The 25,428-nt window shown below is 63.1% G+C and overlaps 5 protein-coding genes across 6 annotated transcripts; 3 read left to right on the top strand and 2 right to left on the bottom strand.

The window, feature by feature from the left end:
- Window positions 1-42: 42 nt before the first annotated feature.
- Window positions 43-980, bottom strand: AVPI1 (arginine vasopressin induced 1). The gene is made up of 3 exons (XM_064717495.1): window positions 880-980; window positions 291-585; window positions 43-210 (listed from the first exon to the last, which is right to left on the bottom strand). Exons 1-3 carry the CDS (start codon window positions 968-970, stop codon window positions 141-143), a joined length of 456 nt encoding a protein of 151 aa, XP_064573565.1. The 5' UTR covers window positions 971-980; the 3' UTR covers window positions 43-140.
- Window positions 981-1,125: 145 nt separating this feature from the next.
- Window positions 1,126-3,954, top strand: MARVELD1 (MARVEL domain containing 1). The gene is made up of 2 exons (XM_064717494.1): window positions 1,126-2,438; window positions 2,973-3,954. The coding sequence occupies exon 1, from the start codon at window positions 1,553-1,555 to the stop codon at window positions 2,078-2,080; it is 528 nt and encodes a 175-aa protein (XP_064573564.1). The 5' UTR covers window positions 1,126-1,552; the 3' UTR covers window positions 2,081-2,438; window positions 2,973-3,954.
- A 1,340-nt stretch (window positions 3,955-5,294) lies between these two features.
- Window positions 5,295-10,252, top strand: ZFYVE27 (zinc finger FYVE-type containing 27). 2 transcript variants are annotated; one of them, XM_064717492.1, is made up of 12 exons: window positions 5,295-5,608; window positions 5,686-5,756; window positions 5,827-6,013; window positions 6,167-6,262; window positions 6,452-6,564; window positions 7,241-7,371; window positions 7,727-7,798; window positions 7,951-7,971; window positions 8,161-8,305; window positions 8,602-8,648; window positions 9,128-9,209; window positions 9,435-10,252. In XM_064717492.1, the coding sequence occupies exons 1-12, from the start codon at window positions 5,412-5,414 to the stop codon at window positions 9,497-9,499; spliced, it is 1,227 nt and encodes a 408-aa protein (XP_064573562.1). In that variant the 5' UTR covers window positions 5,295-5,411; the 3' UTR covers window positions 9,500-10,252. The 2 variants fall into 2 exon arrangements, with proteins under 2 accessions (XP_064573562.1, XP_064573563.1); XM_064717493.1 differs by lacking the exon at window positions 7,951-7,971 and having other exon boundaries at window positions 5,297-5,608.
- Window positions 10,253-11,284: 1,032 nt separating this feature from the next.
- On the bottom strand, window positions 11,285-15,371 carry SFRP5 (secreted frizzled related protein 5). Its single transcript, XM_064716495.1, has 3 exons — window positions 14,811-15,371; window positions 14,065-14,142; window positions 11,285-13,681 (listed from the first exon to the last, which is right to left on the bottom strand). Exons 1-3 carry the CDS (start codon window positions 15,340-15,342, stop codon window positions 13,341-13,343), a joined length of 951 nt encoding a protein of 316 aa, XP_064572565.1. The 5' UTR covers window positions 15,343-15,371; the 3' UTR covers window positions 11,285-13,340.
- Window positions 15,372-21,556: 6,185 nt separating this feature from the next.
- GOLGA7B (golgin A7 family member B) lies at window positions 21,557-25,235 on the top strand. Its single transcript, XM_064716500.1, has 5 exons — window positions 21,557-21,704; window positions 22,739-22,864; window positions 23,252-23,404; window positions 23,552-23,653; window positions 23,767-25,235. The coding sequence occupies exons 1-5, from the start codon at window positions 21,693-21,695 to the stop codon at window positions 23,863-23,865; spliced, it is 492 nt and encodes a 163-aa protein (XP_064572570.1). The 5' UTR covers window positions 21,557-21,692; the 3' UTR covers window positions 23,866-25,235.
- The last annotated feature ends 193 nt before the right edge of the window (window positions 25,236-25,428 follow it).

Consider the following 25,428-nt stretch of genomic DNA (forward strand, 5'->3'; position numbering starts at 1 on the left):
ATGGTTCTGCCACTCGGGGATGGGCAGGACACAACCAGAGCCTCAATCAGGCACCATTGTCCACCCTTTATTAACCATTCATTGCACCCTGCCCAGTACACTTAGGGTCCTTGGAAGGCTGCTCGCCGCGGCCCAGCCGCTCAGCGCTGCTGCATGGAGCCCGAGCCCCTCTTGGCCCCGCAGTCACCCTCCTGCTTCTTCTCCGCGATCCTACGGGCAAGAGCTGTGTGTTAGCGGCGTGGCCCGGCCGCACTTCCCGCGGTTGCCCCGCCTCCGCGACCCGTACCTACCGAAGGTGTTCGAAGCGCCGCAGCGCGGCCATCCCACCGCCGGGCTGGGCTGTCCGTCGCCGCCGCAGCCGCCGCAGGGCCCGCGCCATGCGCCGCTGGCCCGCGTACCGCCAGACGAGGCGGGCGCGCTCCTCGGGCCGCTCGGCCCCGCCGCTCCGGAACAGGCTCCGCAGCTCTCGCAGCCCCACGCCCTGGAAGATGTTGGCCGAGGCCCGCTTGCGGGCGCGGGCTGCGGGCGCCGGCCGTCCCGGAGAGTCGCTCACCATCGAGGCCGGAGTGCCCATGGCCCTGGCCGCTGCGGGCACCGAACAGTCGGCGTCAGGCTCCGGTCTCGCCGCCCGGTCCGGTCCGCCTCCCCCGGGATCCGGCGCGGATGCCCAGTGAGGAAGGGGGGCCCTCGGGTTAAGGGCGGTCCGGGATGCCGGGCAGGGGGCCAGCCGCACAGGCGTGGCCGCCCGGGAACGCGGGAGACGCCCCGGCTCGGGCCGGGGCACGCAAGTCCGGTCCCGCCCTGCCCGGGGCGCTGGGCCCCGCCGTGACCCACTTTCGCTCCAACGCTGCCCCGCACCCACCGGCCCCTCGCACAGACCTGGCGGTGGCGGCTCCGCCGGGTGCCCACTGCATTCCCGGACCCGCTTCGCGCCAACGCGCCGGGGTCCCGCCACAGCCGCGCGCCCCATTCATTCACCGCTGCGTGCCGGCCCCGCCCCCCGCGATCCCCGCCCGCCTCCCGCTGCCACGGCCAATCGGCGCCGAGGGGCGCGGCTGCCCCGCTTCGCTGGAGGCCACGTGGCAGATGACGTCACGGGCGGGGTGCGAGGCCTCGCCCCTGGGCGGGGCCCCGCCGCTCGGCACTCCGGAGGGAATCCCGGATGACGTAGAGGGAACCCTGGCGCGCGCCCCCCGCCGGCCACCGCACGGGGTCCCGGTGCGCTGTCCCTGCGCCCCGCCGCCGGCATCGGTCGCCCTCTCCCACGTCCTCCCGCCACCGCTCGCGCCCCGCGTTGTGGCCCGCCCCGGCGGCAGCGGGACGGGAGAGGCGCGGCGGTCCCTGCCCGACGGCGCATCCGCGGCTGCCCTCGGGTGTCCGATGGGCTGGCGGGAGGTGCGGCGGGGCGCGGAGGCGGGGCAGGGAGGAGAGGAGAGAGGCCCCGCGCGGGGAGGACCGCTAAGTGCCAGATGTTTGGCAGCAGCCAGGGAGGAAGTCGCTGCCGGGGCCCTGAGTCCCGCCCGAGCCGCGCCGGAGTAGGCAGGGCCGCGCCATGGCCCGCACGGCTCCTCCGACGGTGCCGCCGCCCCCGGGGCCGCCGGCCCGCGGCTCTCTCAGCCTCCATCGCGCCTTCCTGCGGAGCCCGCTGGGCCTGCTACGCCTGGGGCAGCTGGCTCTGGGCGCTGCCTTCTGGGTGACGGTAGCGGCTCATAAGTACGAAGGGGCGGCCCACTTCGCTCTGTTTGCCGCTGTCCTCGTCTGGCTCCTCACCCTGGCCCTCTTCGGGCTGAGCCTGCTGGGGCGCTGGGAGCTGGTGCCCTGGTTGGGCTCCCGCTGGCTCCTCACCAACCTGGTGCACGACCTGGCACTGGGTGTGGGGCTCTACGCAGCTGCCACTGGCATCATGGGTCACAAGGCCAAGCAGAGAAGCTTTTGCAACCTGCCGGGCTACAGCCAGCACTGCCTGTACAGTGCCTACCTGAGCGCCTCCATCTGCGGGGGCGTCACTGCCTGCCTGTACCTCTTCTCCGGGCTCTACTGCCTGTTGCGGCGTTGCCAGGACCAGCGAGACATCATCTGACGTCCCGTGCCACTTGGCTCCCCTTCTCAGCTGCAGACAGAACACAGCCTGTCTTTGGGATGAAACGACCCTGCCGCCCCATCCCCTCCTGGCTGACTGCACTGCAATTCCTCCAGAGACTCCTGCACAGATGGATGGACAGACAGAGGCCTTCGCCGAGCACGGCTTCCCCTGCAGAGCACCGAGACAGCATGGACACCGAGCCACTGCACAGGCCCTTCTCCCAGCCCTGGATAGACTTAGGATACTGCAAGTGGAAGGACCCAAATGGAGAGCCCGTAAGAGGGATACCAATCTTTGGGAGCCCCCCTAGGACTCAAGCCAAAATCCCCTGGTCTTGCCAGTGCTGCATGCTCAGGTGGGTGCTGACTTTTCCCTGGGGTAGAGGGGGGACTGGCCTGGGGGACCTGAGCTGGGGGCAGCAGTGCCTAGGGGAGTTGGATAGGCATAACCCCCCCTGACCTGCTGGCAGCCTCATCTTGCCATTCCAGCTGCAAGGCGCCTCCACAATTCCCTAAGGGAGGCTCTGAACTTGGCTTCCCCAGCCTGGGCCCCTCCTTCTGTCTGGCCTGAAAACATCCTTTATCTTACTGGAGCCCTAAGGGCTCAGTGCCTCCCTGCCCTGCACTCGAGGGGTGTAGAGACACACAGTACTGCACAGCCAGATCCAGCATCACCCCAGTCCAGTTTGGAAACTGAGCAGGGCAGCAAGGCCTCCATTGCTGTGCAGGGAGGGGAAGGACAAGGGGAGCCGTAACCTGTTCTGTGACCCTGGGCAAGGGGGAAATTCCTCCAGCCCTGAAGTTTGTGTAGTCCTGGGATGGGGCCAGGTGCCCCAGAGGCTGAGGGGAGCCAGTCATGGGGTTGTTCTCTCCTCCTGCTGTCCCTGCAGAGAGGTTTGTGGCTCCAAGCCACCAGAGCCACTGAACCAGCCCTGGGGCCAGACTACTCCAAAAGGGACAGAAACAGCCTTGCTGATGGTTCTGGAGACCAGCCTGCAGCCCTGCCTGTCTCTGCCACACTTGGTTTATCATCCTGGAAAATCTTCATCTCTGGACTCTGTGGGACTGGGCCTAGAGACTGTGGTGGGGTGGAGGGGAAGGGTGAGCACTGCAGCAGTCTGTGCTGGCACTCTGGCCATGGGGGAGCTGGGGCTAGGCATTGTGGGAGCACAACCTGTCTTGGAGAACAGAAGAGGACACTGGCACTGGAGCCAGCCCAGTCCTGGATCAGCCTCCAGAACCCACCAGGTGCCAAGCCCTGACGACGCCATGTAGGGCTGACTAGAGAAATGGGCACCTAGAGACAGAATTTTTGGAGCAGTGCCACACTAGGGCTGCCCTGCCACAAGCCCTCCTCACCCTGCCTGGAGGCAGGTCTCTATTGCTCCCGGTTCAAGGGAGGGTCTGCTCCCATCTCTCTGTAGACTTAGATCAGTGAGACAGGTGTCCCCAGCAGCTGGCCACAGCTGCCTACTGCCTGGGGTTCCCTGACACCTTTTTTGAGGTGTAGAGCAGCAGCCATGGTTCACCTGGGGCCTTGAAGGGGTCTGGGATTGGTACTGGGTCGCCACTTCCATCATGATGTGCTGTCCCAGTGCATACCCCGTCATGCCCCAGGCCATGTACCCCTTCCTTGGGCAGGACATGCTGTCTGTACCCTGTGTCAAGGCTGGTCCCTGACACCGCCTGCCCCTGCCTTACTCTGGTGCAGCCCCTGGCCCAGGCTGTCCAAAATGCCCTCGGTGCTTCTGCCACCACAAGTGCCTTCTCCTGGCTTTCTGCAGCCCTGTCTGTCACACAGCTCTATCCCTCTACAGCCTCCTTTCAGGTGCCAGTGGATTCACCTTCCAAATAAAGCAATATTGGCGCTCACTGGGTGTGTGGGGCTTTGTGCTGGAGCTGGGATCTGCTGGGTATGAGGTCTGAGCTGAGGTCACATCCAGCTCTGTAGCCCTGCACCCTGGGGCCTCTCTGCGTGGAGTCTCTGGCCGTAATCATGAAGTCCTGGGGTGCTCTGGGGTCACAGGGAGACTCCCTCATGCTGAGCCACTGCTCCTACTAGAGAGGCTTAAGCCTCTGCCCTTGGGTACAGAGGCTATCCCTGGCCCTGCTGCATGTCAGAGACTGGGCACAGCCTGATGCTCTCATGGGGCTCTGGACAGAGCAGAGGGAGGCCAAGTCCCAGGGCTTTGGTATGGGATGTACTGAGGACAGGATGTAGCTGCATTCCCATGGGCTTCGTCACTCGGTGCTGAAAGGGCCCTCTGTCTGCCCAAGGCACCATGGGCAGCCATGTACACACAGAATGCCCCTTGGTGGGTCAGGGGCCAGTGGAGGGCTGCCTGCATCTCCCCGGCCTGGCTGCAGCTCTGGGACACACTCTTGGGACAGAGTCCAGTCTGGGACCTGGACCTGCAGCTGAGGTGTCACTGGGTCCCAACCTTGTGCCCATGGGACACATTCCCTGTTCATCAGAGGCTGCAGGCAGTGGGCAGCAGCACTGTACCCTCATTGTCCAAGAGCCAGCACAGAATTATAACAAGGTTACCACTTTTGGCATCAGACAGAATCCAGGATCCCCAGAGCATCCCTGGGAGCCAGCATCTCTGCTCTACTGCAAGCACCTTGTAGGATGGCCCATGGTGCCCTGAGCAGTGCGAGCAGGGCTGCAGGCCCTGGGCAGGACAGTGCCAGTGCACGCAGGGCTGGGCTGCTTTGCAGGTATGGAGGGGCAGGGAATGAGCTGCCAGCCATGCTCAGGGCCTATGGGGAACGTGCTGCTCCCCTTCAGGGATTCGCTGTGAGGCTGCTCCCTGGTCTCTCCTCGGGGAGAGGTGGCCCAGCAACCTCACCGGGACAAACCCACAGTGACCGACACAGCTGGATGCAGGCCACGCCAAGACCCAGACTGGGACTGAGCCCTGAACCTGGATTAGACCCGGATCAGTGCCCAGCCCTGGACTGGGACCGGATCCAAGCTGTGAGTGAGCCCTACACCACAGCAGACCCGAATCGGGACCGGGCCGGGACCGACCCCCGTGTCTAGACCGAGCCCACCGAGACTCCGCCCCGCGCCTCGCGCCCAGGGCGTGCCGGCCCACAGGCCCCAGCCGGGCGGCGGGCACGCAGCGCGGCCGGATCCGGGCGGGCCCGGAGCGCTGGGCGCGGCCCGTTCCCGTTCCCGTTCCCCACGGGCGGGGCTCCCGGAGCGCCGCTCCCATTGGCCGCGCGGAGCTCACGGCGCGCCCGTCGCGTCACGGGAGCGCGCGGCGGTGTCGGGCCGAGCGCGGCGGGGCCGCTCGGCTCCCGGTCCCAGTCCTGGTCCCGTCATGCAGGCGGTGGAGCGGGACGGGGCGGCAGGCGGCCCCGAAGGGGCGGCGGGAGCTGCTGAGGCCCCGCCGGAGCCGTCGCCGCCCAAGGCCGCCGCTGCTTTCGACCTGCTGGAGCTGGTGCGGAGCTACCGGCGGCTGGAGCTCTACCTGGAGCCGCTGCGGGACGCCGCCGACGGTGTCCGCTCCCTCCTCCGGTAGGTGCGGGCTGCAGCGGGATCGGGACCGGGACCGTGCCCGGGTCTCACGTCCCTGGCCTTCCCCCTGTCGGCAGGTGGCAGCGGCCTGTGTGCTCTCTCCTGGTCTGCCTCGGCCTCAACTTCCTGCTGCTCACCCTCGGCCAAGGTGCGTCCCGGGGCTCGGGGCTGCTCCCGTTCCCGGACCCTCGCGGCTGACGCTGTCCCGCCTCTTGCAGCTGCCTGGTACTCGGTGCTCGCCCTGCTGGTGGCGGTGCCGGCCCTGCTGGGCTACCTGCAGGAGACGTGCCGGGCCCGGCCCTCGGAGCCGGAGCTGGTGCGCAGGAGGTACCACAGTGTCCGCAGGGAGGATCTGCGCAAGGTGCAGCTCTCGCGGCAGGAGGCCATCGCCCAGGTCAAGAGCTTGTGAGTGCCGGGGCCTCCCAGCGCTGGGGCTGTGGGGGCCTCTGTAGCCACAAAGGCTTCTTGAAGGCTGTAGGGGCTCCTGCTGTAACCCACGTGAATGTGGGGAACGAGGGTGTGCGTTTGTGGGGTTTTTTGTGACTGTCTCATTTGCAGCCTGATCCAGCTGGAGGGGTTTCTGAACGGGATGTGCTGCAGCTGTGAGGCAGTGTACCGTGTGCTGTACTGGGAGAACCCCACTGTCTCTTCCCAGTGAGTAGTACTGGCTCAGGCACCCTGGGGTGGGCTTGGTGGGGACAGGGGCTCAGCCAGGCCTGTGGTGCTGTATTTGATTTGTTTGGTACTTGGAGAGAACAGATGGAACACCAGATGAAGGAACGAGTTTTATGCTGTTGTGTGAGTTGCTCTGACTTGACCACAGTATCCTGCTGTTTTCCACAGGTTTTATGGGGTGCTGCTGGGCACTATCTGTGTCCTCTACCTGCTTCCCCTCTGCTGGGTCCTGGCCATCCTCAATAGCACCCTATTTCTGGGCAACACCCAGTTCTATCAAGGTATGAGACCTGGCTGGAAGTGCCCTGTGTGAGATGGGTTGGGGAGGGGCCCTCTGAAGCCAGGGATCCTTCCCTGGACCTCTCCCTCACATGAGCCCACTGTCCCGTGTCAGGCTCTCCTGTAGACCCTGAACCCCTGTGAAGGCAATGATGCCCTAGGGGTGGTGCTCAGCAGCCCAGGGTGGGTGGTATGCTCCTGGGGCTCAGCTGTTGGAGGTGAGAGTCTCTCCTGATGTGTGTTCCAGCCCAGGTGCCGTTTCATTTTCTTCTCTGTGGTGTGGCAAACCAGGGTCTGTCAATGCAGGTTGTGTGTGAGCCTCTCCATCTCTCTTGATCCCTGACCCTGCTCTTCAGGACTTCATACACATTCAGTGCCTGTGGCAGTGTATGACACAGGCTTGAAAACATGCCATTGGAAGGGAGAGGAGCCCTCTTCTGTGGCTCGTGCTGGAGGAGTGTTGGATGTGTCTGAGCTGTGATGTTAGTTCCTGCCATTCCCTGTCCTGAGCTGGGGCAGGTGGTGGTGGGGGGGAGCTTCCTTTCTGTCCTAGCTTTGATATGTGAACAGAGGAGTGTGTCAATGCCCCACCTTGAACTTGGAGATCAGGCTTTTGTGTGATGTGGCTGGGGGCAGGGAAATGCTACCCTACTCCAGCTGTACTCCCCTTTTTACCAGTGATAAGGGAGCTCAAGGCCTCCATTGAGCAGTGTGTGGGCTCCAAACCCCTCGAGAGCACTCCAGAACCTGCTGAACCCCTGCCACCAGCTGCTGCCCCAGATCGGACCCCCACCCCCACCAGTGCTGAGGTGAGAGAGGGGCAGGGCTGGCAGTTGTGGGGTGGGAGCTGCAGAGTCAGCCCTTGGGTCTGACCATGCCTGTGCTCCTCCACACACAAACTTCTCCCAGCTTTGCTGGAAGCCTGTGAGCCACTCCTGAGTTACTGGGATGCTGCTCTCTGCCCTGAGGGCTTGTCTCAGTCCTTTTGCCACATGTAAGGATGTGGTCTGAGGAGGCAGGGGCTAACCTCACCTTCTGACACTTGTGTCATCTGTGAGGCTGCCTGGGGCCAGATCCATTGTCCTGGAACCTGCCCAGAAATGTGGAGCCACCTTTGAACAGGGGCAGGGGAACAGCAGGACTAACTTTATGAATCTCTTGTAGGACCTTACCCCTGGCAGTGTGGAGGAAGCAGAGGAAGCAGAACCTGATGAAGAGTTCAAAGATGCAATTGAGGTTTGAGGCTGGTTGGGGTGGGGCAGCTGAGGTGGGAAAGGGACAAAGACCTTGCTGAGCAAATTGGGTGCTCAGAGAGAGTGACTGTGGGGCTGGGTGCCTCTGACTCTGTGTGTGCTCACTCTCCTCTCTGTCCCATGCTGCGGGGAAAGGAGAACCAGCTGCTGGTCATGGTGAGTACTGCCATGCCAGGGTGTGGGATCTCCTCCCAGCTGGAGCTTTGCCTGGTCTGCTGGTGGCTTGTAGAAATGCCAGGTGCAACACCCAGTTTGTTGGGTGCCTGCCTCTGGCATGGGCTGCCCTGCAGCCCTCAGAGTGCCCCCAGCCACCCTGCTGTGCTCAGCTGGCTCTGCTCTCTGCAGGAGGATGATGAGAGCTCTCAGTGCTCAGCAGAGTTTGACCTCAGCCTCCCAGACAATGGTTTTATGAGCAAGAATGAGGTGATCCGCAGCAAGGTGTCCCGCCTGACCGAGCGCCTGCGCAAGCGCTACCCCAGCAACAACTTCGGTGAGTGTGGGAGCAGGTGCTGCTGGGGAGCTCAGCAGCCTGGGCTCTGTGCTGCTTCCAGTGGTGACCCGAGGACTGGGAGAGGGTGTGTGGTGTGTGCTAGGGTGTGCTGATACCTCCAGTGACCTTTTCCACTCCTTGGGGAGAATGGTCCCAGCACTCCTGGGAAGGGCAAACACGGAAGGTGCAGCAATGTCACCTCTGAGCTGAGCCTTTACAACAGCTACAGATGCTCTTGTGCCACTTGCAGCCCCAGGCAGCAGAGCCCTGCCTGACCTCTGCTCTCTTTCTTTCAGGGAACTGCACGGGCTGTGCTGCCACCTTCTCTGTGCTCAAGAAGAGGGTGAGTCTTCAGCTTCTGCCCCAGCTTGCTGGCTGCACCTGGGGCAGAGGTGTTGCTCGTGTCTGGCTTGCCCCAGCTTTCCCCAGCAGTTCAGCTGTCTGGCCTCGGTCACAGCCCAAATGACCTCAGCTAAATGCTGGGTGTTGTCACAAGCCTAATGGCACCAGGGATCCCTTGTGTTGTACAGCATTTGTCCATTTACTCCTTTGGAACCTGCCTCAGGCCAAACTCATGTGTTATTGTAGAAGATACCTGCTCTGTACCCTGGTTTTAGTCCATTTCCTGTGGCCTTTGTGGTGAAGTAGAGCATGGGTCTGCTAGTGAGAATGACCTGTTGCCTTATCTGAGCCCTGTGTGCAATGCTTGGCACACAGTCTGTGGGCAGTTCTCAGAAGGAGGTATAGACTTTTGACCCCTTTCACTTATTCCTGGGTTAGTCTGGTACCACATCTGGGTCTCACCTCCATCTTTCTCCACAGCGGAGCTGCAGTAACTGTGGGAACAGCTTCTGCTCCAGGTGTTGTTCCTTCAAAGTCCCCAAGGCTGTGATGGGAGCCACGGGTGAGTTGAAAGGTGGAGGGAAGAGCTGCTGCTTCCCCCTGTTCTGTGTGCCCAGTCATTTGCCCCAGCCCTGGTGGGGAGGGTGGACAGGACATGCCCAGCACAGCCTGGCTCAGGACAGAGCAGTGATGAAAAAACTGCAGCTCTCGAAGCAGTTCTGTGGCTGGGGTCCCTAGCCTGTGGTGGGAAAGGGGGATCATCTGTAACATTTGCTTTCCTTTCCAGCCCCGGAGGCTCAGAAGGAGACAGTGTTTGTGTGCGCGCTCTGCAACCAGGTGCTCATCAAGTGATGAACCAGGCCCAGCCAGCTCCTGTGTCCTGCACTGCCTGACACCTGGGACAGCGGGCAGGCACCCCTGCCACTGGGAGCCTGGAGTGTTGGGATCCCAGCATGGCATTCCCTGCCAGAGGACGCTTGCCCTTGTGCTCCTCCTGCCAGCGTTGGGCTGGACGGACCAGCCTTCCTTGCCATGCACCAGCTGGGTCGCTGTGGAGGAGCACTGCCCACGGCTGTGCCCCATCCCTGCAGCTGCTCCAAGCCCTGGGTGCTCTCTGGCACTTGCTGTGCCCTGCCACGTGCTTGCCCAGGCCCTTTGGCCTGGGTCAGTGATGGAAGAGCCATCCTTCCTACTCGTGGTCCTGCCTTCGCCTCCCGGGTGGGGCAGAACAACCTCAGGGCTCTGTCCCTTCCTTTCCCAGCACTGTGCTATAAGTGACTGTATTTTTGGGATCAATTCAGAGCTCCTCCTGCATCCCTTGGGGTCTGGACTAGCTAGGTCTTTCATCCTGGCTCAGCTGAGACTCTGCTAGTCACTCCTGTGCTCCTCAGCCTCACTGCCTGCAGGTTTAGTCTTTTACCCCCGAATTTGGCTGTAACGCGGAGGAGGAAAGAGAGTGAGTTTGGACTGGGCTGTGTGGCTGGGTCTCCAGTGTGACAAAAGGCAGGAGTTGGTGCTGCTCTGTGCACTTAGTGACTGCTGCTTTCTACTACAGATTAATATATAAATGCATATAGAGAATGATCAATAAATCTCTTGTCCTCAGCTGCCTCTTGTGTCATACCAGTAAAAGCTGTCCCAGGTCACTCTGACACCTCTGTGGCTTTGGCCCTGCTGTCCTGCAGGTGCTCCTGGAGCAGTGGTGTTCTGTGCCACCGGCTCTCCACACTTTACTGGAATTCCCGTCTTGTGCCCTGCTGTAGCCTTGTTTGCCCCCTGCTCAGAGCTGTGTGCAGCTGCCTGTCAGCTGTGCCAGGGCTGGATCCTGCTGGGCTGGAGCCAGGGAGCACCTCAGCTCTGACAGGAGCTACTGAGCTTCCTCTGCCTCCCGTGGCTGCTCCTTCCCCTGCCCTCCCCGGGTGGTGCTCCCACCAGCTGCCTGTGTGCACAAGGATGACCTTTCCTTGTGTGAACAGCAAAGCTCCCAGCTATCCCAGGAATGTGACCCTGGCTGCTGTGCAGCTGGGAGCAGCCATGGCCTGGGTCCCTGCCAGCCAGCTGCAGCTTCTCCCGAGCCAGGGAATCTGGGGGGCCAGTGCCCACCAGGCTGTGACACCCACTCATCTGAGAAGTTGCTGGAACCCAGACCCTGCTGCAAGCTCCACATCCCACCAGTGTGGGAGCTCCTGTGTGGCAGAGCCTCAACACTTAGCTTGGCTGGGGGCTCATAAACTTCACATGGACATTTGGAGAAAAGCTGGACTTGGCATTTGATGATCAGGGTGTCTGGCTTGTGCTGGGTGTGCAGGGGAGTGCTGTGCAGAGGGCTGAGCAGTGGGGGCAGTGAGTGGAGCAGCTGTAGCATTGGGGAGGGGGCTGTGTGGCACCACAGGAGCTGTGGGTGTGTTTGTGAGGGTGTCTGCAATGGGATATTACAGGCCTGGGAGGGACTGTGAGGGGTCAGCTTGCTCAGACAGCTGACAGTGGGAGGTGGAGGAGCCGCTCATATTTCTAGAGAAAACACTTGGAACAGTGAGCACTATGTCCATGTATGTCTGAACACTCTCTGGGAAGATGCTAATGACACAGAATACAGAGGGCTACAGATAAACTTAGGCTGTGGGAGATGGGGTTTTATTTATGCTTTTAAAGTTTTGCAATAAAATGTAATTGACAGTGTTTATTCCTATGGAAGTGTGCTCTGCAGTCACGCTCTGAACAAACCTAATAATATTTGAATTTTTTCCCCATTTTTTTCCCAGTGGCCAGGGAGAAATGCCCATTTCTGGTGCAAGGCTGGGGCAGGGGCTGGCTGGCCCATATTTCTGGCTGGCTGTGGGGCCAGAGTGGGAGATCTGGGGCTCTGGAGGCTGACCAGTGGGGCCAAGGCCATGCCCAAGAGGGCAGAGGGAGAAGAGGTCAGCCCAGAGCAGGGCAGGTGCACAGTGCTCTTATCAGCCAGAAGAGGGTGGGTGCAGGGATCCTACAGCCTCAATTTCCCTGTCCCAGGAGCTCCCTGAGGCTGGTCAGCTCTGAAGAGAAGGCAGTGTCAGGCAGGCAGGCACTGGGGGAATGTCCTGGCAGCACCTTGGGCTCCTCACCCTTTGGGAAAGGTGGATACCAGCTGGCACAGCAGGAATGACAGGGTTCCTCAAGCTGTCCCTTGCCAGCTGGGACTGGGGGGCAGCTTGGCAGTCGAGCTGAGCTAAGGGACAGCCCTGCTGCCATCAGGGCTGGGCTGAGGGCTGCTCTGCTCATGGGGCTTTTGGGAGGGTCCTGGCCAGCGCAGGTGGGTGGCCCTAGGAATCATTTTGGAGGAGGATGGAGGCTGTGGCATGGGAGGTCTGGCAGCCAAGCAGGGCTGGCAGGGAGCTGCAGAGAGGACTTTCAGATGGTATGGTATGGGGAGGGCAGGGCTGGAGACTGCCTGGTCCAGTATCTGCCCCCTTTGATGCGCAGTGCCAGGCTTCTCACAAGTACTGTGAGCTCCCAGACCATGGATTTATCCCTCGGGGTGACAAAGTAAGAAAAAGAAGAAACTTCCCTGTCAAACCACTGCCAAACCCACCTGTGAGGCTCCAGCAGCAGTGATGGCCCTGTTCCCCCATGCTGCTCATCTCGATGCCCTCCCAGGCTCCCTGGAGTGGCAGGGGTGCCTGAGGCTCCAGGGATGCCTGTGACCACCAGGAACCACATCCCCTGGCTTGGCTGGACTGCCCAGGCTCAGGCTCTGGGCACAGCACCTAAGTGGGGCCAGAGCCAGATCCTGAGGTGACCTCGCTCCCTCAGGCTGCCTCACTCAGTGGGCAGGACTGGGACCCCCTCCCAATCCTCTGGGGTCCCTGAGGGAGCCCCAAGGGTTCTTACCAATGAGCTGCAGTGAGTGGCACACAGACTGCTCCGAGCTGGAATAATTTACTGTGGTGTTGGTGGGCAAGGGGTGTGTGGCTGGGTCACAGCAGGGTGTGTGCAAGGGGTGCAGCAGCGCTGCCCTGGGGCATTGGAGGTGTGAACTGTGTGCTATGGGGAGTGGGGGACCCCAGGAGGGATTTGTGCAGCTCTGGGCACTCGGTCTGCAGGGAGTCAATCTGTGGGAATAGAGGGACCTGCCTGGGCTGGGCTGGACCTCTGGAAGGTGATATAATCCAGGGGTGGATGTGAGCTCCAGGTGAGGGCATGGGATGTGTTGGTGGGCCGGAACAGGGACTGGGGGGCTGAGGGTCTGTGGCATATCATAAGGGAGCTGGGCAAAGGACATGGCTGCAGGGGAGGGGTCCCAGGTGTAGCCAAGAAGGCCAAGCAGGGATCCTAAATGAAAGCAAGGGTCTCTGGGCTTCTAGGTGGGGAACCTGGGAGTAGACAAGGGTGTCCAGTACAGACCAGGGCTCACAAGCATGCAGAACAAGGGTCCCAGGTCCAGACTAAGCTCCTGGACAGGGGTGAGGGTCCCAGGAGCAGAACAGGGATCCCAGGGGTGCAGAGTAGGGCTCTTGGGGGGAGGCAGGTGTCCTGGCTGTGGATCAGGGCTACCACAAATGCAGCAGGGAATCCTGCAGGTGCACAGCTGGGTTCTGGGGCACAGTCAAGGGGCTGAGGTGAGCAGAGCTGAGCTCCTAGGGTGCAGCCAGAGAAGCCAGGGGTGGGATGTTGGGCCGTGCAGGAGTTCTGGGAAAGGGCAGGGTGGGCAAAAACCCTAATGCTGCCCAGCCCCATAGAGCAGGGGGTGGTAGAGTGGGCAGGGGTAAGAGAACATGAACTTGACTGCAAACTTCATCTCCTTGTTGTGCTTCTGCCAGGGGTAGATGGCCAGCAGGAGCAGGCGGCCGCCCACCTTGCGGCCCATGACTAGGAAGCTGCCGCTGAGGCTGTCGAGCTGGGGGCAGGGGCAGGCACCCGCGTTCCTCATGTGCAGCACCATCTTCTTGGTGTCCTTGCGCTTCAGCGGGCCCAGTTTCAGCACCTTCTTCTTCTGGGCAGCCACCAGCCGGCGCTCCCCGTTCTCCTCCGTCACCTCCTTGATGCGCATTTTCACCACTGTGTGGGGCAGCGGGCGCGGTTGGGGAGGGAGGGAGGGAGCACTGCTGGGTGCTGGGGAGGGGAGGGCCTGGGCCGGGCACCTGGGCAGGACAGGGTGCAGCCCACCCCTGGGTCGGGTCCCTGGGGAAGTCACTGGATGGGGAGGGGAAAGGGGTTGTTGGGGAGGGTCCAGCAGAGGCCCCCAGTGACCCTCCCAAATGTCTTCTCCCCTATCCCCCACCAATGTCTTCTCCTGTGGTGCACCCATCCCAGGCATGAAGGGTCCAAGGGAACGGCTCAGGAATCTCCCAGGGGCTATCCCCATACAACCCCATCTCTGGCCAACTACCACCCCAGCTGCCAGACCTAGGGGAGGCTGAGAAGGAGACCCCAGCACTCACCAAAGTCACTGGAGCACATCTGCTCCATCATGCCATCAGCCTTGTGCTCCATCTCACACTGGGTGCAGATCTTGGACACTGTGGTGAGAGACCAGTTAGTGTCACAGCTTCATGCTGCTGGTACTTGTCACCAGGGCCAGCTCCTCGGGGACACGCTTGGGAGAGCCCCAGCAGCTCCTCTGCTCCCTAGGTAGCTGTGCTGGGGTGATGCAGAGAGGCACAGAGCACCTTGCAGACCAGGGTCAACCCCCAGGAGGGGAGGAGAGATGGGGACAGCCTCCCATCAGATGCTGGCACTTTGGAGCACAGCAGCAGTGAGGGTGGTCCCAGCCTAAAGGCTGTCCCAGCCCTGACCCTGAGCCTAGGCTGCCTTTGGGGGATGTCCCCTCTCCTGGCTGAGGGGACAGCCACCTTGCAGTGCCAGTGTGGGGCTGACACCACAGGTGCAGCACGCTCTCTCCTGCTGGCATGGGACCCAGCGGCAGCAGAGGGACACAGCACTGCGGTGGATCGGCCAGCGGCTCCCACCTCATCCCGTGTTCTTCCTCATCCCGGGACAGCTGGGAGCACAGTGCCCCTGGGCAATAGTGCCCAGACAAAGTTGATCCTGTGCCCCCTCCTGCCCTGTTACACACAGGGTCCTTGGCCAGCACCGGTGTTCTGGGCTGTGCTCTGAGGGGTGAAGGGACTCCTGTGCAGGGGCTCCACAAGCATTCCCATCCCATCACAGTACCCTTCCCGCTTACCTGGGGGCGGCGTGGCTTTGCTGTTCCCAAACTGGACGGCGATGCAGAGCTCGTGGTCAGAGGGGAACTTGCCACAGTGCAGCATCTCAGGCCAGGGGAAGCCGTAGGACTCCATGACGGGGGCACAGGAGTCCCGCACCACCTCGCAGAGGGAGCGACACGGGTACACGGGCCGGTCGAGGCACACGGGGGCGAAGAGGGAGCAGAGGAAGAGCTGGGTGTCGGTGTGGCACTGCTTGGCGAGCAGGGGCACCCAGCTGCCGGCCTGCTGCTTGGCCTCGGCCATGGTTTCGTGCTCCAGCAGGTTGGGCAGCCGCATGCGCTTGTAGCCCACGTCGCGGCAGAGCTGCATGTCGGCCGGGATGTCGAGGCACTGCGGCTCCCGCCCGTAGAAGCGCCCGTGGGGCAGGCTCTCGGGCTGCCAGCCGTAGTAGTCGTAGTGCTGCCCGCCGCCCAGGGACCCTGCCAGCAGCAGCGACAGAGCCAGCAGCGCCGTGCCCCGGGAGCCCGGGGGGGTGCCCGCCTGCGGCATCGCCGCTGCCGAGCGGGACGGGAGCGTGGCTCGGCACCCTGCCTGCTCCCTTAGCGCCTCCCACGCTCGCTGCCCTTTCTAAGGAGCTTGGAGACCTCGTCGGCAGCCAATCTGCTCTGCCTGCCGGGCCCCCCGGGGCTGGCCCCCGGCTCCCCCTCGTCTGCCCGCACCGCTGCCACCTCCCTCCCTCCCTCCCTGGCACATGGTGCTCCAATGCCCCTCGCCCCACAGGGAGCCCCCCTGCATGCACTCCCGCAGCCCACCCTGGCTCTGTGTGCCCCCTGGGTGATGCTTTCTAGAAGGGCTGGCTCGCCAGTGCATGGCGAGGTGTTGTGGCCACAGGCTGTCCCCGTTATTCACCAGTCCCGCTGCCCCCCTCCCACCTGGCACTCCAGTGGCATGTTCTGCCATGGGGCAGGGGACCCTGCTTCCTACCCTGTGCCACCCCACTCCCCATTCTTTTCTCCCTAAACAACATGCTTAGGGTGCTGGGGTTTAAGGAAAGGGACACCCTGAAAGCCTCACGCTGCAGCCCTGGCAGGGCTCCTGTACCCAGGTGCCAGGTGTGCCATCAACGAGGCAATGCCATGGGCATGGGGTTCTCATTCCTCATGGGTGGTTCTGCCAGCATGCACCCTGGGCATGCATGGTCCGCTGGCACAGGATAGCTGGGATTACATCTTCCAGCAAAGGGCTTGCACCCAGGCTCTGCCAGTGCTCAGGGTGTGGGCAAAGCTGGGGCCCCAGTGACATGAGGGTCCTGCCTGGATGACATTCCCCCATTCCCTTGGAGATGGGGGGTGCAAGGCTTAAGACCCCATTAGAAACCCATTTGTCTGCAGGGGTTATCTGGGGCACCCCTCCCTTTCCCATGATCGATGCCCCTGCCTGGCCAGCGGGCTTTGGGCTGCCGCTGGCCCCTGCCCACCGGATAAGGCAGCTCTGTTAATGGGCTGAGAGAGCAAACAGTCCAGTGCAGGCAGTGATAGCAGCTGCTCTTTGCCCTGGGCTGGGGGCAGGGACCGTCCCCCCTGCGTACATCTGCTTTGAGGCAATGCTGGGAACCTCAGCTGCACAGCCTGCCCTTCCCTGCAGCCTGCCCACCCTGTCCATGCCCTGTGTGCTCAGCAGCCATCACTGCATCACCCAGTGCTGCTTGCTTCCAGCCCGACGGTGGGCTGGGTTCATCCCACCCAGCCCGGAGATGGCACCATTAATGTGTAACTGCCGGGGAGCCCGATAAGATACAGCAGCCTCTTATCAGAGCTGCCTGGTAGCAGGAGGGAGGGTGATCGAGGCATCAGGCTGTCACGGCAGGAGTAAGATTGTCTGCAGATAAATGCTGATAGAAAATAGCTAATCCGTGATGGATGGGCTTGGGCAGGGTGTAATTGCCATGGGAGCTGGGCTGGGAAGGGCTGGTGAGGCCTGGGAGCACAGGCAGAGGGAGGCTGGGTGTGCAGGGCATGCAGGGTGTGCAGGGTGGAGCTGCCAGAGTGCCAATAATGAGCACAGTGGTGGATGTGCCATGTCCCTGGGCTGTTCCCGTGGCACTGCCAGCACTGTCCTGCTCTTGACCATGGACCAGCTCCTGGCTGTCAGCCTGCCCCATCCCACGGCCCAGACTGGCCTCTACACCCCCAGTTCCTCCCAGCAAGGTGTTGGGGGTGCTGAGCCCTCCGTGCCAGCTGGCATCACACCAGATGAAGGTGAGGGGGCTGGCGAGGCTGGGGCTGAGCAAGGGTCTCCCTGCCAGCTGCCTCAGGCCCTCCATCTGTCATGACGCCTTCATTAGAGCCCTGAGTGACCTCCTGGTCAGGGCTGCCCCACAAGAGCGGTGTCTGCCCCCCGTGGGGTGTCCTGGCAGCCTTACATGGAGCTGAGTCTGTGCCTCTGCTCTGGGGAGCTCCCTGCATTGCTTCATTAACCCTTTCCCACCCAGGATGTCCCAGGCTGATCGGGGCTGTACCCCGGAGAAGGCGATGGACCCAAGACAGCTGTAGCTGGCACCCTTCCCTGTGTGTCTCATCTGCACAGGCTGCTCCAGTGCCCACATCTCCGTTCTGCAGCCATGCAGCTGTCCGGGAGATAGACACTTGCTCCTGTCACTCCAGAAAGCTGGCTGTCCCACCGCTTGTGTCACTGCCTGTGCCACCGTCACAGCAGCGAGTCCGGAAGCGGGGCCATGGGGGCTGCCCCCTCTGCGCTGGGGACCTCGGGGACGGCCAGCCAGGGTGACACAGTAAGAGCACATCACCTGGGGGCTCTCTCGATACTCCGGACCCTCCCTGGGGGGACCCGTGCCTGGCTGTAGCACAGGCAGGTCCTGTAGCAGGCAAGCAGGAGGCTCCCCGGAAAGGAGCAGCTGAGCAGGGTCCCAGCCGCCTCCTTCCATCCTTGTGTCCCACCCACCTTTCTGCCGCAGCTTTGGGTGCTACCGACCTTGTTTCTGTCAGCAGAGATGCATCCCCGGGGGCTGGGTGGTGGGCTGAGTGGGCCCCTCCCGTCCTCCTCTTTCCCCATCCCCTCACCCTTCCTGTCCCAGTCCCGCACTGGTTCCTGGGCTGCACCCAGAGTGGAGCAGGGGCCTTTGGGAGAGGCCATGCCGAGTTCCAGGAGGGGGCGGCACGCTGGCGCTGTCCCTGCGCAGCAGCTCCCGGGAGAGCAGCCCGGCCGGGGGCAATGCCGGGCTGGCAGCACGGCTCCGGGGGTGGTCCCGCCTGGCAGCGGCCGCGGGAGGCTGGGGCATGACCGGGGGCACGGCGGGGCCGAGGCTGCCCGGGGGATGCGGCACCGCCGGGCGGGTCAGCGCTCCATCGCCGTGCCCTTGCCCCGCGCCCACACACGCTCCCGCTGCCCGGCAGCCCCAGGAATGTGCTGGCAGCGCTCCCGGCCCAGCTGCGGAGCCCAGACTGCCCCGGCGCCCTCCCAGCCCCAGCCAGCCCCTCCCGGCCCTGCCCAGTTCCTGCCAGGCTGCACACAGACCCTCCCTGTTCGCGGCCGGACACCCCGATCCCGGCCCCCGGCGTTCGGTCCCACTCAGCAGGGCAGGGAGGGAGCATGTCGCATGTGCAGACCCTCTGAGGAGGGGTCCCTTTGCCTCACAGCGTGGCACCATGCATGGGGACCTGCTCTTCAGTGCTGTTTGTCCCTCCCCACCCCACCACAGCCCCATGCCTGGTGTGGGAGCAATCCTCGCACAGTCCCTGCTCCCAGCTGCCTCCTTTGCTAATGGCAGACCTTGGCACCTTGCTCTGAAACCACATCCTCCTCTGCTTGCCCGTGTGCAGGAGGATGCCGTGTCTCCCAGCCTGTGGACCCGGTGGGATGTGCTGGGGGGCTGCCCAAACCCTCTGTGGGGGCTCCCAGTGCAATGAGGGTCCTGGAACCACCCCTCACTTGGACAGAGCTGGGCTGCAGGTGCCACAGAGGGGTGTCCACGCTCAGGGTGCCCAGTCTGTAGGGTCAGCTGGTCCCAGTTTGGGGCACTCTCCATGTCCTGTGTGAAGGGGCAGGCTGGGGCATTTGGAGCTGTTTTCCAGAGGCTCACAGTGTGGGGGCCTTGTCCCCCTCCCTTTTCCCTCCCAGGTGCACACACCTGGGATCTCTCAGGAAAGGTTATCAGCTAATCACGCTGTGTTTGTGCCTCCCAAATGTCACCGTTGTCCTCGCTGGGACTGTGAGCTCATGCTCCTCACCATTACTGAAAGCACTTCCAGTGCTAGGAGAAGCAGCTGCCATGCCCTTCTGTGGCCCCTTTGAAGCAGAGCTGGAGCTGTTGACAGCTCTGACAGGCTGGAGAGGGGTTCAGCAGGCAGGGGGTGCAGGATGGAGCCACAGGGGTTGATCCCAGACTGGTTGCAGGGCTCCAGCTGTCCTCCACAGGCCTTGGTCATCCTGGCACTGCAGGGAGGGTGGAGATGCTGGGATGAGGTGCAGCACCATGCACCCAGAGACACCCAGGACACCCCTGGTCATGGGCTGGGAGTCAAGCGCAGGGCTTGGAGCAGGGGCACTGCTGGGCCATGCCTGCTGTGGTGTGGTGGGCACATTGCCTGCTGAGGGCTGGCCATAGAGTACCAAGTGTGCCCTGTGTCTGTCCCATGGGGCCAGGGCCTCTGGGAGGTGAGCCAGGGCCAGGGGCAAGGAGAGATCTGTGGGGTCTGTGCAAGACAAGTCAGAGCTGCCCGACCCCAGGTGCAAGGAAGGAGCCAGGCAGGGGAGTAAAGGCAGCTCTGGCATCAGCCATGCCTATCCCTGCTGCTGGGCAGCCTGAAAAATCCCCCCTTTGGGCCAAGCAGAAGTGTGAGAGCCCTGCCAGGACCCCTCACAGTGCAGTGGTCTGGGGAGGGCAGCAGGGCCATGCTGGCCATTGAGGCTACCCTGCTGTCCCTGCTGCTCCCTCCTGGGCAGTGTGGCTGGCAGAAGGCAGCTCCCTGTGCTGGGGGATGTCCCACCAAAGGATGGGACATGCACATGCAGACAGCAGGTCCGTGGCCTGTGAGGCACATGAACCAAAAGTTCTTTGCTTGGGCTGGGTTGGTGTAGCCAGAGGAGACAACCCTGGGGCAACACTACCGGATGTGGGGTGATGGGCAGAGCCTGGATGGCAGGGAGAGCATCCTCCCGCTGCTCCTGGCCCCTCACTGCAGCACAGGAGAGCAAACTCCATCTCCTGGCAGGCACAGCATTGCCATGGCAACCCGCAGGACTGCCAGGCGGGCAGGCCAGCATTGACGTGGCAGTGGCACGCAGCACAGGAAGGACACGGCAGGCATGGCATGGGGACATCTGGGGACAGGCTTAGGTGTGTGAGCACACTGCATGTGCACCTGGGTGGGCACCTGAGTGCATGCACGAGTGCCTGTGCCAATGTGCATGCATGTGTTTGGTGCATGGGAGACTTCACACAGCACCCTCTCAAGGGTGCCCTTGGTTTTGTGGCACCATCGAGGCAGGGTGTGCCTCACTGCTCTGGAGAGTGGGCTGGCAGGGTTCCTCTGACCCTTGGGAGCAGCAGGTTTCCCCAAAAGCTGTGGAATCCATGGCTTTGTGCCTGTGGGGAAGATGAGCCCTCCAGCTGGGGTCCGTGATTGCATGGATCCTTTGGTGCCTTGGTCACAAACCCTGCCATGCTCCAACCACCCCCAGGCCTCCATTTGCCCTGCCCAAAGCCTGGGCTGGTGCTCGGAGCAGGGAGCAGGAGTCAGACAGAGCTACCTCTGTGCTGCAGACAGCTGGCTATGGCATGTTTGCTGTGTTAGCTGTATGTAAATTTTGTGTTATCTGTGTTAGCTGTGTGTACTGTGTGTTAGCTGTGTGTGTTAGCTGTGAGTTAGCTGTGTTAGCTGTGTGTAAGCTCTGTGTCAGCTGTGTTAGCTGTGTGTTAGCTGTGTGTGTTAGCTATGTTAGCTGTGTGTTAGCTGTGAGTTAGCTGTGAGTTAGCTGTGTTTTGGCAGTGTAAGCTCTGTGTCAGCTGTGTTAGCTGTGAGTTAGCTGTGTGTTAGCTGTGTTATCCGTGTTACCCATGTTCTGTGCCAGAGCAGATGTTCGGGCAGGGCCCGGCTCTGCCCCCAGCACAGCCCAGGTGCCAGGGAAGGCTGGCAGCTCTCCTTCCCGCTGAGGGCCCTGTGCCCAGCTACTGCATCCCTCGCCCCACTGCAGCCCAGCTGGGAGCCCCCCTGCTTCGCCTCCCGGGAAAGCCTCTGTTCCCCCCGTTTGGCATTTCTCCGGCTCTAATTGAGCTGTCAATGGGCAGAGATAGCGGGGAATTCGTTAGCTCTGCTCTTTGATGTCTGCCCGCGCTCTGATCGCAGCACCAGCTGCAACTCCTTTGCAAACAAACAGCTTCAGATGAGGTCCCTTGGCACGGCGCTCTGCCAGTCCCACGGTGGGCTCCCCAAATCCCTGCCGGGCCATTCTCACGGCCCCTCACACCCGCTGTTACCACCGGCAGCCCCCTCGGCAGCCAGGCTTCCCCGCAGGGACCCCCAGCCGCATCCCGCAGATACCGGGCTGCCGCACTCGCCCTGCCGGACCCCCGGGACGCACAGCAGCCGCCCTCCCCCGCAGCCCCTCTGCGGAGCCAGCCCCGGGGCACCCGGTGCCGCCGTCCGCAGGGGCTCCGTGCCGGCGGCGGCAGGCGCCCATCCCCGGTGCCTCGGGGCGGGCCGCGGCGGACCGGGCGGCTGCGCACACGGGGCGGCCGGGCCCGCCTCCGCCCCTCGGCTCGGCAGCACCGCGGACAGCGCCCGGCCCCGCGCGGCTCCGCACGGCCCCGGAGACGGCGCCGCTGCGCTGCTGTCCCCCCGGCGCGGCACGGCACAGCCCGGCCCGGCGCCCGCCGCGCCATGGCCACGGAGGTGGGTGCGGGCGGAGCGGCGGGGGCGCCCCGGCGGCGGCACCCCCGGGCCGGGCTGCGGCGGAGCTCCCCGGGCCGCGCTGCTCCCCGCTCCCCGCCGCCCTGCGCTGCCGGGGAGCGGCACAGACAGGGCTCGGTCCGCATGGGGTGCGCTGCTGCGGGGGGACAGCGTGGGGCGGGAGTCCGTGGGGACAGCGGTGTGGGGCTGCGAGGGCTCTGTGGGCGCGGAAAGGCCGGTGAGGGGCCTGAAGGGCTGTGGGGTGCAGGGCGGCTGCAGGGCGCCTTTGGTGAAGGCTGGAGCGGGTCTGGGTTGGGCTGTGGGACGGGGGGCTCTCCTCCCACATGCCGTGGGTCAGACGCAGGACAGCCTCAGACGGTCTGTGGGGCACAGAGCAGGCAGTAGCTTCATGTCATCCAGAGGAAGCACGGGGATGGGCCTTGGTGCAACCTGGCGCCTCCATCCCCTTCTTCAGCCGCAAAGGCTGCCCCGCAGGCTGGAGCTCAGGGACTGGCACGGGCTCTCACACCCTGTGGGGAGTCAGGGCTTAGCACCTGCTGCCGGGGCTGCCGGGGCTGCCAGTCCTTTTCACGTAGATGCCCCACTACAGCTTGCCCACCCACTGGGCCGCTGCTGCAGCCCCGCTGCCCAGTCCCTGCCCCTGCTCGGGAGCCTGGGAGCTGTTGGGTTGGCTGTGTCCTGGAGCACTGCTGAGGACACGGGGCTGTCCCCTTCCTGCTTGCTTGTGCGTGCAGGAACCACTGGGGTTGAGGCCAGACACCAGCCTGGGGCAACAGCACAAGCACTCACCCTCCTTCCTGTGGAGCAGGGGCTGCCACAGCATCCTCCCCTTGCCTCCATCCTCCCCTCGCTCCCTGCCTTGCACCTCCAGCGCCAGGCTGTGCTCATGGTGTGACACAGCCTGTGCCAGGGGCTCCCTGCAGCCCCTGACACCGGGTAATGGCTCTGCTCCCAGGCCTCCAGCAGGGATGCCCAGCTCCCCTGGCTGCAGGCCCCGTCTCACCCTCTGCCCTCAGGTGCACAGCCTGCAGGAGCTGCGGCGCAGCGCGTCCCTGGCCACCAAGGTCTTTGTGCAGCGGGATTACAGTGATGGGACCACGTGCCAGTTCCAGACAAAATTTCCCCCTGAGCTGGAGAGCCGGGTAGGGAGTCTGAGAGGTTGTCAGGGTGGGGGGGGGGGGGTGTTGCCCTATGGGGACTCAGTGGGAAGAAGGGTCTAAAGGTGTGCAGACTTATGGGGTGTTGTATGGCCCTGGGCCAGACAGTGCTGCTGGGTGCATGCAGTCACAGCTGGCGGGGCTGGTGTGCAAGGGCTTTTGTGCTCATGGGGACTGGGAGGCTCTGCTGAAGGCTGCAGGTGCAGCAGGTCTTGGTATGGGTGGGAGATGGGCAGGGGCCTGCGAACTGAGGCATCAGCTGGGCAGGGAGGAGAGAGTTAAGCGCTCTCCAAGACCCCCAGGAAAGGGGATAAGGTGGTGCAGAGAGTCAGTCCCTGGCCAGACTCCTCTTCACCCTGGTTTCTGTCCTAGATTGAGCGGCAACTTTTTGAGGAAACTGTGAAAACCCTAAATGGCTTCTACGCTGAGGCAGAGAAGATTGGGGGCAGCTCATACCTCGAGGGGTGCCTGGCCTGTGCCACTGCCTATTTCATCTTTCTCTGCATGGAGACGCATTATGAGAAGGTGCTGAGGTGCAGGGGAGGGTTCAGGGATGGGCACAGCTGGTAGTGGGCACAGGGATGGCTCAGGGGTGTCACAGGGAACATGGGACTGAGGCCAGAGTAGACAGCAATGCTGGCAGGCCCTGAGTGTCCCTCCCTGTGCTGACAGGTCCTGAAGAAGATCTCCAAGTACATCCAGGACCAGAATGAGAAGATCTATGCGCCACGGGGGCTGCTGCTCACTGACCCCCTGGAGCGTGGCATGAGGGTCGTATCCTTTGGGCAGCGGGATGCTTGGGGGATGGCAAGGGTGAGGGGAGACTGGGCGTGGGTTCTGGGCAATTGGGCTGGCACATCTCACCGGTGTTCCTTAGCAGGGTCCAGATCGAGATCTCCATCTACGAGGATCGGTGCAGCAGCGGCAGCTCCAGCAGCGGCAGCTCCAGCAGCAGCAGCGGTGGAGGCGGGGCGGGGGGCCGGTGACTGGCCGGGAGTCCCTGCAGGGACTCGTACTGCCGGGACAGCGGCCTCTCCGAGCTGCGCAGGCTGCACTACCAGAGCACCCGCTTCTGAGCCCAGCGAGAGCAGCAGGGGGAGGCCGGAGCTACCGGGTGCGGCTGCCCACCCCCATCTGCTCCTTGTCCCCCGCAGTGGGTCTGCCCCTGCTCGGACCCACTGTGGGCAGGGCCTGCTGCTGGGGCATGCCCGGTGCTTCCTACTGAGCCAAACTGTTGCCAAGGGGCTCCTACAGCCCTCCACGTGCTTGGTGCTGCCGCCCCTGCCGCAAGCGAAGGGAGCTTGCCCTGCTAGGGGCAGTCCCAGCTGGCAGTGCCCCTGTTGCCAGGCGCTGGGAGCGGCAAAGCCTCAGGCAGCGGTAAGCAGGGGACGCACAATCCCGCACTCACAGGCACTGACAGCTCTTGCTGCGTCCCCTCCTGGGGGCAGCCTGCCCTTGGTGCTGTGGTGTGGCTCGGCTGCTGCTCGTGCACCCTTCAGGGGGCCTGGCAGAGCACTGGTGCCGCTTCTGCATGATGGGCCATGCATTCACCCCAGCTCTGTGCCACCCACTGCCCCAATGCTGCTCTCCTGGCCCTTCCCCCATCTGTCACTACATTCTCTCCAGCAGCATCCTTCACTGCCAGGACACTGGGCATTTGCTTCTGCTCCCTGCACGACCTGCTGCCATCCCCAGTTGGACCCATGCATCTCTCCAGCCCAGTGTCCAGGCCAGGGAGCTGCAGTGCTGGGCATGGTGCTGCCCCTGTGCCATGTGCCCTGGGCTCATTCATGGCCTGGCACAGCCAAGGCTGAGCTGTGGCATAGGTGAGGCAGGCTCCCTGCCCAGTCCTGGCAGAGTTTGCCTGTGCCCAGCTGCCAGCAGCCCCCTGCCTACTCTGCCCCATGACCTGCCCTAATGCAGGGAGGGTGCCCAGTGGGGCAGCTCCATAAGGACCCTTCCTCTCACACTGCTGAGTCCTCCCCTGCCCACGTGTCCTGCATGCATCTGCCACCAGTGCCCCAGTTCTCAGCCTGGCCTGTAAGAGGGGACCTCGAGGAGCACCTGAGCCTGGCGGCAAGGTGTGGAGGTTCGTGGTCCAGGGTCAGATAGCAGGAAATAGGAGGGTCCATGTGACATCCAGCACCCCAAGGAGAAGAATTCCTATCTGGGAGCAGAGCTGAACTGAGCTTGCATTTCTCTCCTGGGAGCATGGAGGGAGGACCCTGCCCTGTGGGACTTCTTTTGGCTCAGTCATGATGTGTGTGTGGGGTGGCCCTGACCTCAATGTTCCTGCTGGAGTCCCCCCACCCCTGCATGGAGACCTTCCTCAATAAACCCCACGCTTCTTCCCCCACTGCCTACCCTGCATCTTCTTGTGGTGGGGAGGTGAGCAGGACAATGCTGTGGGGGCACAGAATCAGGCTGGGTATCTCTTTTCACACTGGGTTGGACAGAGCCCCACAAGGCTGAGCATGGGGGAAGGGAGGAGATGGAGAGGAGGGGGCAGTCGAGGGGAGCAGGGGGACAGGTAGGAGGCATGTGGGCCT

The sequence above is a fragment of the Zonotrichia leucophrys genome, chromosome 6, assembly GCF_028769735.1.
Source record: "Zonotrichia leucophrys gambelii isolate GWCS_2022_RI chromosome 6, RI_Zleu_2.0, whole genome shotgun sequence".
Lineage (NCBI taxonomy): Eukaryota > Metazoa > Chordata > Aves > Passeriformes > Passerellidae > Zonotrichia > Zonotrichia leucophrys.

What these genes read in the sequence shown, in the direction of transcription:
- AVPI1 (XM_064717495.1), bottom strand. Translation starts at nt 970, where the DNA reads ATGGGGCGCGCGGCTGTGGCGGGACCCCGGCGCGTTGGCGCGAAGCGG. An exon ending in GGCGGAGCCGCCACCGCCAG is followed by an intron (nt 586 to 879) that starts GTCTGTGCGAGG and finishes CGGTGCCCGCAG; the next exon opens with CGGCCAGGGCCATGGGCACT. An exon ending in CGGCGCTTCGAACACCTTCG is followed by an intron (nt 211 to 290) that starts GTAGGTACGGGT and finishes TCTTGCCCGTAG; the next exon opens with GATCGCGGAGAAGAAGCAGG.
- MARVELD1 (XM_064717494.1), top strand. Translation starts at nt 1,553, where the DNA reads ATGGCCCGCACGGCTCCTCCGACGGTGCCGCCGCCCCCGGGGCCGCCG.
- ZFYVE27 (XM_064717492.1), top strand. Translation starts at nt 5,412, where the DNA reads ATGCAGGCGGTGGAGCGGGACGGGGCGGCAGGCGGCCCCGAAGGGGCG. An exon ending in GCTGCTCACCCTCGGCCAAG is followed by an intron (nt 5,757 to 5,826) that starts GTGCGTCCCGGG and finishes CGCCTCTTGCAG; the next exon opens with CTGCCTGGTACTCGGTGCTC. An exon ending in AGTTCAAAGATGCAATTGAG is followed by an intron (nt 7,799 to 7,950) that starts GTTTGAGGCTGG and finishes CTGCGGGGAAAG; the next exon opens with GAGAACCAGCTGCTGGTCAT.
- SFRP5 (XM_064716495.1), bottom strand. Translation starts at nt 15,342, where the DNA reads ATGCCGCAGGCGGGCACCCCCCCGGGCTCCCGGGGCACGGCGCTGCTG. An exon ending in CAAAGCCACGCCGCCCCCAG is followed by an intron (nt 14,143 to 14,810) that starts GTAAGCGGGAAG and finishes CTCTCACCACAG; the next exon opens with TGTCCAAGATCTGCACCCAG. An exon ending in GATGTGCTCCAGTGACTTTG is followed by an intron (nt 13,682 to 14,064) that starts GTGAGTGCTGGG and finishes TGCCCCACACAG; the next exon opens with TGGTGAAAATGCGCATCAAG.
- GOLGA7B (XM_064716500.1), top strand. An exon ending in CCCCTGAGCTGGAGAGCCGG is followed by an intron (nt 22,865 to 23,251) that starts GTAGGGAGTCTG and finishes TTTCTGTCCTAG; the next exon opens with ATTGAGCGGCAACTTTTTGA. An exon ending in TGGAGCGTGGCATGAGGGTC is followed by an intron (nt 23,654 to 23,766) that starts GTATCCTTTGGG and finishes AGCAGGGTCCAG; the next exon opens with ATCGAGATCTCCATCTACGA.